Genomic DNA, 10709 nt, shown 5'->3' with positions numbered 1-10709 from the left:
ATGAATCTCTGAAATAACACCAAGATATCTGGCCTCCCTCTTCTCCTCTTGATATACCCTCATTTTTCTCTCAAAATCTTCAAAAATCACACCAAAACACTTCAATCTCACAAGAAATGGGGTTAGGACGATATAGGGAGCTCTAAGGGTGAAGGAGTCGGGCTTGGGGCGCATAAGGTTGATTTAAATAGGGTGCAAACCCTTGAAATTAGGGTTTCATCCAGACAGCGGGGACTCGCCGATTCCAGAATATGGACTCGCCGAGTCGCCAACTTAAACGTGCTCAATAACACGGATCTACTCGGCGAGTTGGGCCTACAACTCGCCGAGTTCAAGGCTAAAAATGAAAATTACTTAGATATGTCATACGTACCAGGAACCAGGTGCTACACCTAATATGGGTTGTTGGATTAGAAAAATCTAATGGCTAAGAATAGGTGCTTAATTTTTTATTTTATTATTATTTTTTTTAATAAAATGGCTGATAAAATCATTCATCAGGGCATTCGTGTCATTCTCCATGGCTTTAAAAATGGAATGTCGAGTAGTCTGGGCACATTCCTATTCTTTCCCTCAAAGCATTATGTACCATTTGATCTAAAAATGGAAGTGTGATGAATATATCAACAAATCAAGATTCAATTCTTTTTTATGTAATAGAATCATGAATTCAACATAAAACGGATAAGAATCAAGGACATTCTTGTTAACCTAAATCAACATTCCACTGATTTCCTTGGAAATGAAGAAGAACATTGGCGACCACGAAGAATGACACGACATCAAGTTCGAGATTTAGGGAGAACTTCAAATCGAAGTTCAGAAATATGTCTGACACACTATTAACACTTGACGACGACGATGACGATTTTGTCGCTCCACCACCAAGTTCTTTACTGATTTCATTCTTCAAGAATTTATAATTTAAAGTTTTGCAATAAGTTATGGTTTTTGATGTTCTAATTCTTTTTTAAATTTTAGGGTAAAGGGAAACTTGTTGAATTTGCTAGTAATATTATCACAAAGTAAAAGAATTTTAGTTTTGTGAACTTGATTCTTGAAGAATGTCGATTGATTTTTTAAGAATGTTTGTCACTTTATTCTTGAATAATATGAATGAACTAGTTACTTTGGTAACAAAGAATGGTGTTAGTCGAGTAATTATGTGGTGCTTTTTGTCAGAAAATGTTACTATTTTCTAATTATGTGTTGAAAAAAACGTATTTATGTGATGAGATTTATGGTTGAACAAATAGTTTATTTTTATAGAAATTCTTACGTAAAACATTTCACAATCTATATACCATGTAATGGATGAACATGTTGTACAAATATGGTTGAATATATATCGGGGATGTCATATTTGGAAGATTTGATCACAATGAGCTCTTTCCATTTGTGTTATATACCATATTCTGCTATTTATATTGTCCATTTTTCGCATACAAAATGTACGAAAAATGTCATTCTCTAGTTGTTGATTGTGTTTCTTATTGACTTAATACATTCATAACGACATAATGAAATGAGTTGATAATGAAGAATGAAATAGAATTTTATTATTGAATAAAACCACAAAATATTTTTCGTACCAAAATTTAGCTTGTGGTTTGTTTTTGTTGCTCTTATTTTGTTTGCTTGTTACTATTCAATTGTAAATAAGTATTTAATGACCAAAAAGTTAGGAATCTAAAGAATTGGCGGAGAATGTATATCATATAAGCTTGTTAAGAAGTATATTAAAGGTAGAGAATATATATGAATTAAAATTGTAATAATCTCATTCAATACAACATATTAGTGAAGTTTTGAGTATCCTAATGTAATAATACGGAGCTGAAATTGTAATTATCTTATTCAATACAAAAAAATATTCCAAAATCGGATAAAACATAATGTGGCATAAACATAAAAATGAAAATGACTTGAAAATGAAAAGAAAATTCAATAAAATTATATCTTATTATATGGACAATTTCTCGTATCATGATTGGCCAACTGATTGCAAATTTTGCAGAGTCTCTTCATTTCAACAGTTGCAGTTCTTTCAAGAAATATATTATCGTATTATGTTATCACACATCCTTAGATCCTAATATCATCGGGCTTCTCTATATCCACAATCAACTTCTTATACTCTACTTTTTTGTGTCCCATGCATTGCTTTAAACAACCCTCAACAAGTACAACTTTCATCCTCTTCGATCGAATTATACACTGCAATTTCAAATTACTAAAAATATCAAATTTTATGTTTATTCTAAGAGAATGTTCTACTCAAACTGAAACCTACCAACAAAACATTTTTTTTTTATAAATTACTGGTTCTAAAAAAATCAGTTAAAAAGACAATACATTGCATTTCAATAAACGTTGATAACGTATAAGTAATTAACTTAATTTTACAAAAATCTTGTAAAATGAATAAATATTAAAAGATCATATCAATCACAAGAAGGGGATGTATATCTACTATTCTCTAAAAATGTGTACACAGAACTGTATACATCTAGCAAAAAGAAAAAAGAAGTAAATAAATATTTATTTCATAAATTTGCTATCGAAATTCTTTAAGAATTTTTTGTTTAAGTTTCATAAATTTCATTGATTATGCAAGAATTGTCTATTTAAGTTTCATATTTTTTTAATAAAAATGACAATAAATTATTAACGATTCAGTACCCCATTCTTTGAGAATGTTTATGACACTTCATAAAAAAAATCTATTTAAATCAAAGTAATGTAAAAAAAATATAAAAGAAAAAACAAACCTTGCTTCCGAACATTAATCGAGCAAATGCATCGTAGATACATGTGCTGATTTCATCAGCATCGAGAAGCGTCGTATAACAAATTCGAAATGGGTGTCTATGATAGCTTCACAAAGAAATTGATTATTCATATGATCAAATTGGAATTGAAAATATCTACATACAAACTCCTTCATGTGATTATTCAATGATTTTGTATAAAAAAAAATTATGCAACGATTACAGGGAATGCTGATGCCGCTGATCTTAAACCTAATTCAATGAAGATAACTATTGAAACCTATAACATCGTTTGAAACGTTTATTTTAATTAAGTAGACTAACTAGGTGAATATCCTCGCGTTGCGCCGAATAAAATTATATAGTTAACATTTTCATAATCATGTCATTGAAAATATTTTTGTCATTTATATTAACTAAAAAATAATTATTATTACATTTAGATATTTAGTTAATGTAACATTATAATTAATTTGAACAATAGATAATATAACACTTACTAAAATCGAATCATTTAATGATATCGACTCACGCTTTACGTGTGTGTAAAATTTGTTGTACTTCTTATCTATTTTAATTAACTAATGTAATGATTTATTAACTTTAAAGAAAAAATAAGACATTTTAATTCCATCATGATGATTATTTAAATTATCAATCATTATTTGTATTGTAACATAATTTAATTTATAACTTTATGTTATTTTAACTATTATTATTATAAATCAATTTTAAAATAACTTAACTAAATTTAAGTTATTATAAAAATAGTTTTTGAAGTTCTTTTTGTTCATTTGACTTTTAGATTTATGTTCTTTTACGTTAATTGTATTTAATATCTTTCTTTTAACTCTTGCAAAAAATATACATTGAGTTTTTTTTTAAACTTTATTTGATATTTTACTTTAGGTTTTAAATTTTACATTATATTTTTAATTTTGTTTGATATATTAATTTATGTTATGTATTTAATACTATATTGAAGTTATTGATAATTCATAAAATCTTCCATTTATGATAATATTTATAATTAATAGCATATATAAGTTACAAAGTATATTATAGGGAAATATGAAAAGTTAAGAGTTTCAAACTGATGTGGTGAAATGAAAAATGCTTGCTTTATAAGTATATTATGATATTATGATATTATGATTATGTTGATAAGATTAAAAGAAAATGACCATCATACCCTTGGAAGATTGTATAAGATCGATGGTTGAGTTTTAGTCATACAATCACACAGTAATTAAGGTTTATATATGAACCTAACTCTCTCTCTCTCTCTCTCTCTATATATATATATATATATATATATATATATATATATATACACACTAGGCGAATGCCCGCGCGTTGCGCAGAAACACCTATATAGTTAAAGTCTTTACAAACATATAATTTTTTAAATATAACAATAACGTTGTTGTTAAATTTGATATAATAATTTGTATATACTAAATTGATATAATATATTGATTATTTTGAATTATATGATAATATATACATTTATTATAACTTCATAATCTCAATCGTTTGAATGACTTCTACCCGCGAGTTACAAATGAATAAAATTAAATATAATATATGATTTGATGTTATTTATAGTTGTTTTTATTGTTAATTAATTTTTTAAAACTTATTTGATTAATGTTTTAATTTCTATCATTATAATTATTTAAAACATCAAATATTGTTTTTTATTTTAAAGCTAACAATATAATCATTTATATAGAGTTGTTTTTAACTATTGTTATTGTAAGTTATTTTAAGCTACTTATTTGGAAACTTTTAACGATTATAAAAATATATTTAAGAAATATTTTAGTTAAATTGAAATTACAATTTAGTTTTTGCTTTTATCACTACAATTTATCACTTTTAACTATTAACAAAATATTCTTTAGTTTTTTTAAATATAACTGAAATTTATATTTGAGTTGACATTGTAATGCGCAGAAACACTTATATAGTTGAAGTCTTTACACACACACACACATATATATATATATATATATATATATATATATATATATATATATATATATATATATATATATATAACATTAACGTTGTTGTTAAATTTTGATATAACAATTCGTATATTAATTTGATATAATATATTGATTATTTTGAATTATATGATAATATATAATTCTATTATAACGTTATAATCTCAATCGTTTGAATAACTTCTACTCGCGAGTTACACATCAATAAAATTAAATATTATACATGGTTTAATATTATTTATAGTTGTTATTTTTAACTAATTTTTTAAAATTTATTTGCTTAATATTTTAATTTCTATTATTATAATTATTTAAAACATCAAACATTATTTTTTGATTTTAAAGGTAACAATATAATCATTTATATAGAGGTTTTTTTAACTATTGTTATTATAAGTTATTTTAAGCTACTTATTTGAACAGTTTTAACGATTATATAAATATATTTAGGAAATATTTTAGCTAAACTAATATTACAATTTAGTTTTTGCATTTATCACTATAATTTATCACTTTTAACTATTTACAAAATATTATTTGGTTTTTTTAGTGGAACTGAACATTATATTTAAGTTGACACTGTAATGTTATATTTAAATTAACAATTTAAGTATTTTGTCCAAACTGTTCAAAAATTACAGCTTTAAACTGATAATTGTTTACATGCAACAACATTTTAAATTTAATAAATTAAGTATAATATGTTAAAATTTAAAGACATAACTTTATAAATAGAAGTAAATATATTATTTTAAAATTAAAACTTAGTCTATTTATGATTACACTTTAGGTTCGATATTTACTTAATATTATTAACCAACTTACAATCATTATTAGAAATACACTACAATTTATCACTTTTAACTATTTATAAAATAATCTTTGGGTTGTTTAAGTTAAATAAAATTTATATTTAAGTTGAGCTTATAATGTTATATTTTAATTAAAAATTTAAGTATTTTATACAAATTGGTCAAAAATTATACCTTTAAAATGATAATGGTTTACATCTAACAATATATTAAAACTAATAAATTAATTATAATATGTTAAAAGTTAAAAAGCATAATTTTATAAGTAGAATTAAAGATATTATTTTAATATTGAAATTTAGTTTATATATGAATAGACTTTAGATTTGATATTTATTTAACCTAATTACCAAATTATAATTATTATTATAAAGAAATTGAAAAATCATGGGAGTTTCAAATGAATGTGGTGAAAGAAAAAAAGAATAGAGGTTTCAAATGCATGAGATATAAGAAAAAATGCTAGGTTTATAAATATATATATATATATATATATATATATATATATATATATATATATATATATATATAAAGTCAATATGCAATTTTATAATTATAACAACTAACAACATTTTAATAAAAACATGATGGGTACTCAAAGGAGACTTTGACTTTACTTATAAGTTATAAGTGCAATTAAATTAATAAAAAACAAAATATAAATACAAGCAATACAATGAACAAACCAAGATTCCTATTTTTGGAATTGCTTATTTAAAGTGTTTATTTATTTATTTTGGTTTGACACGGAAAATAATAAATTTTAGTATTTTAATACACGAAACAAAAAACACTTTTATTTCGAAAGTGATCCAAGTATCGGCAAACTTGGTAAGATAAAAAAATCCATAAATACTTATTGATTTAAATAATTTTTTTTGATAAGTAACTTCATACTTGTTTATTAATTTTATTTAATTAGTTTTTGATAAGTTGTTTCTTACTACATATGAAATAAGAGTTTGTCAATATTAAAAATAATTTATCAATTTATTTTGTTTTGATACTAAATAAATTAATTTAAACATTTTTTATAACCTTTATTTTAACATCGAGTAACTAATAAACATTTTTATAAAAGCTCTATTATTTGTTTAAGATAATTATCCCAAACACCCCTTTATAATCTGTCCTCATGGGACTCTCATAAGACACCTCTTATACAGATTAAATTAGAAACTATAAATATAAAATAATTTATTCCCAAAACAAATTACATAATAACCAGAAATTCAAGATAAAATATAAAACAAAGGTTCCGCCAATTGCCACCGCACCACACACGCATTCGCCTTTCTCCATCAAATACAACACCCCGTTGTCTTCCTTCAGTTCCTTGTTAAACAACACCCTTGGATTTTCAGATATCTTTCTTGATTTTTTTTCAATCCTCTCTGTGTTAATATTCTCCATCCACCCCCAAATTAAAATCACTTATCATCCACAGATTATTGTTTTAAACAAAAATTGGAAGGAAGAAGAAGAACGCCGGTATGGTCAAGAAAAGGGTATCAAGAGTCGGCAGTTATGCCATTTCGTCCGCCATTGCAGACCCTAACTGTTTTTCATGCTCAACCTTTAACATCCTTGCCCCCATCTATAAGCGCCTAATTCACGAGGTAAAACCTAGACATGTGTTGTTTTGTAAAGTATTTTGCAAAATCGATCGGGTTTTGCGTATTTGCATTTTTTTTTATAAAAGAAAGTTGTCTATGGTATCATGTTACGTGGGTTTGTTCGTTGGAGGATTTTGCATTATCTTTAATGTTTTTGGGGTTTTGATTGTATCTGGTTTCTTGTGGTGGTAAAACAGGATCATGCTTGCAGAGAAAGTGAAATCAGAGCGTATTGGTTGAATAGGAATGAAGGGATTTTGGATCTGCTATTGTGCGAAAAATCTTCCATAATCTGTCTTCAGGTTCCAATAAATCTGATGTTGTTTGGCAATATATTTGTTTGTATGTATGAGATTATTTATTGATGTTATTCGGTTGATACAGGAGTTTTGGGTTGGAAACGAAGAACTTGTCAACATGTATGACACGAGGCTTGGTGATGCAGGATATATCAATTTCAAGCTTGCACGCACCAACAATCGTGGTGATGGTGAGTTATTAGTCTCTTATTATCATCAAGCAATAAGTAGTTTATGCTTCTTAATGATAGCAGTATCAGTATCACTATGTTGATTAAAGGTAACCCACTCTGATATCTTTGGAGACATGGAATCTATTGCAGTGCATAAAACTAGCTCTCTCTTTCTCTCTCCAATAATACAGTTTGTTTGTCCAATTCCAATTCCAATTTGTTTATGATTATGTTTGTAAGTGGGGAAAAAAGATTCTGGTACATGAATAGCGCCAAGGAAAAGAGGCTGTTTCTTTTTGGAAAACAGAAAACTTGTCTGCACTGCAGAACAACATAAACTAATCAGATCTTGTCTGCAAAATAAGTGATTCATTTGGGTTAAAGTAGATGATGGTGTGATTGTTATCTCTTGTGTTACTGTTAAAATATAAAGGTGAATTTTCCCCTACTACTAAGACTTAAGAAGTAAGAAGTTTGTGTTGTATAACAATTAACAGGTCTACTGACAGCTGTGCATAAAGACTACTTCCGGGTGATAGACCATCGGGAGTTCTTGTTCAACGATTTCGGTGACCGTGTTGCTCAGCTTTTACATGTTGAAGTAATTGCAGCCTTCACCGGGACCCAGTGCAGAAACAGTCAAGAAATTCTCATAGTTAACACCCACCTGTTGTTCCCACATGATTCAAGCATGTGTTTGGAGAGACTGCGTCAGGTAAACCTATGATACATATTACATATGTTATCTTTCTGTTGATGCTGATAGTGATATTGAGTGTAATGTAATTAAATATTAATAGGTGTACAAGATCCTGCAATCTGTGGAGGCTTATCAGAAAGAAAACAGTCTTAGTCCTTTGCCCATCATTCTGTGTGGGTAAGTAAGTTTTTAAGTGTTAAACTTTTTAGTATAGTCATCTTGATGTGTTTGCTGTTTGTTTGTAAAGTGATTGGAATGGGAGCAAGCGAGGTCATGTTTACAAATTCTTAAGGTCACAGGGATTTGTATCATCATATGATACTGCTCATCAATACACTGATGCTGATGCACATAAGGTCGGTCCACTTCCACTTCCACTCATATTTTATTTTTATTAGCAAATAAACAAATAAATGCTCATGGATGGCATTTCTGCAGTGGGTTAGCCACAGAAATCATCGAGGAAACATATGTGGTGTGGATTTCATTTGGCTTCTAAATCCAAACAAGTCTAGGAAAGTACTCAAAACAAGTTGGAGGGATGCGGTTTTTGGGCTGTTGAAGGTTTTCTATTTTTTTTTTTTTTTTTTGTTTTCAAAGTTTCTTGTAGCTTTCACTTTATGATTGTTTTGACATATGAAAGAAAGTCGGTAACTCATAGATGTGAATGTGATGTGGGGATTCAGTATCAGTATATATATATGATGCGTGCCTCATCATTGCTTTCTGATGCTGGCTGCCAGTGTTAACTTATTAAGCAGCGACTGTGAGTGACTTATCTCTAATCTTTCTGATGCTTGGAAGACATTACTATCATATGATATGTTATTAATAATAATATGCTGATATCATGCATGACTCATCGCTAATGAAGAAGCCTCTTTCTGTTTTCAGTATCATGTGCGACGAGCAAGAGCCTCCCTGACTGAAGCAGATGATGCCTTTGCATTTCTCAAGGCTGAGCCTGAGGCTGATTATATTACTTATTCGGGTTTCTGTGAGGCTTTGCGCAAGGTACATTATTATTATTATTTTCTACATGTTTTCCATCGGGAGTGGGAATCTTTACAGCTGCTTTGTTTTATTTTTTGTTGCAGCTTAATTTTATTGGTCATCCGTATGGCCTGAGTAAGGAGGAGACAAAAGAGCTTTGGGTTCAAGCAGACCCTGATGGCAATGGTGTCGTTGATTATAAAGAATTTCAGGTAGGTACAGAATTTGGTCTCTGTGAAGCTGTTATTTTAATCTATAAATAATCTGTATATATAATTAATAAATTGGGGGTTTGGCAATAACTGGCAAAGCAGCAGAGAGTATGGAATCCTACAAGTACAAGGTGTGAGGAGGAGGACGAAGAGGAAGAAGAAGAAGAAGAAGAAGCTGTATTAGGGTACAGCGTGAAGAATGCAGTACTTTACCCAACTGAAGCAGAAAAAGGAATGTGGCCGGATGATTACTCACTCTCTGATCATGCCCGCCTCACTGTCGCCTTTTCACCTGTTTATACAAATATAACTTCTTCTTGATTCATTATATATATATATATATATATATATATATATATATATATATATATATATATATATATATATATATATTCTTCCACATCCACTTTAACTTTTCAACCCAACCCAACCCAACCATTGGTTTGGTGGTTGATCGAGTCCTGATGAGCATACACATTATGGTGATGGATTTTTATAGTCACCACCAATTGCTAATATATATTACATAATATGTATATATGATTTCTTTGTTACATTCTCTCATTTGTATAAACTGTAATATTACTTTGGCAAGTTGGCATGGCATATCCTAATTCTTTGAGTAAATATACTAGGAAAACGTAGATCCAAAACTTATCAAACATGTATGCCAATATGCAATGCACAGGTTGAATGGAGTATTAGTTTTATGAATTTATCAACTGCTAAAACTAATTTTCCAACTATGGATCAAAATCATTATATTTAATAATGGTGAATAAATACAAACACACCACACGGCACAATAATTTCATTTTACATCCGTTGGTTATCATTTACATAAGTTTATGGTATTTTAAAATTGTTTTATTTTGTGTTCAGAATGATAAAACTATATTTGCTCCATAAAGTTTAATCCCATATCACATGCTGAATCAAATTGGGAGATGGAGTTTGATCACATCCTTAAGTAGGCGTGGTTCCATGATACAAATATGTTGGGTTATAGTCCATCAATTCCAATTTCCACATCAGTTAAAATGAAGATGGAGTGTCTTGTTTGACTTTCATTAGTCAACAAAAAGGAGAGAATGGTGGAATACACGTTAAGAATGCAAGGC

General features: G+C 28.1%; 1 protein-coding gene across 2 annotated transcripts; it reads left to right on the top strand.

Annotated features, from left to right (window-relative positions):
- The first annotated feature begins 6856 nt into the window (after positions 1-6856).
- On the top strand, positions 6857-10215 carry LOC145088973 (putative calcium-binding protein At1g02270). 2 transcript variants are annotated; one of them, XM_079027480.1, is made up of 10 exons: positions 6857-7214; positions 7409-7513; positions 7596-7701; positions 8181-8398; positions 8484-8560; positions 8631-8739; positions 8822-8947; positions 9278-9397; positions 9481-9588; positions 9694-10215. In XM_079027480.1, exons 1-10 carry the CDS (start codon positions 7089-7091, stop codon positions 9907-9909), a joined length of 1311 nt encoding a protein of 436 aa, XP_078883606.1. In that variant the 5' UTR covers positions 6857-7088; the 3' UTR covers positions 9910-10215. The 2 variants fall into 2 exon arrangements, with proteins under 2 accessions (XP_078883606.1, XP_078883605.1); XM_079027479.1 differs by having other exon boundaries at positions 6859-7214; positions 9691-10215.
- Positions 10216-10709: the final 494 nt, after the last annotated feature.

The sequence above is a fragment of the Lactuca serriola genome, chromosome 2, assembly GCF_051521515.1.
Source record: "Lactuca serriola cultivar US96UC23 chromosome 2, Lser_US96UC23_V15, whole genome shotgun sequence".
Classification (NCBI taxonomy): domain Eukaryota; kingdom Viridiplantae; phylum Streptophyta; class Magnoliopsida; order Asterales; family Asteraceae; genus Lactuca; species Lactuca serriola.
Note: the sequence above shows the minus strand (reverse complement) of the source record. Positions and strands in the feature narration are given on the sequence as shown.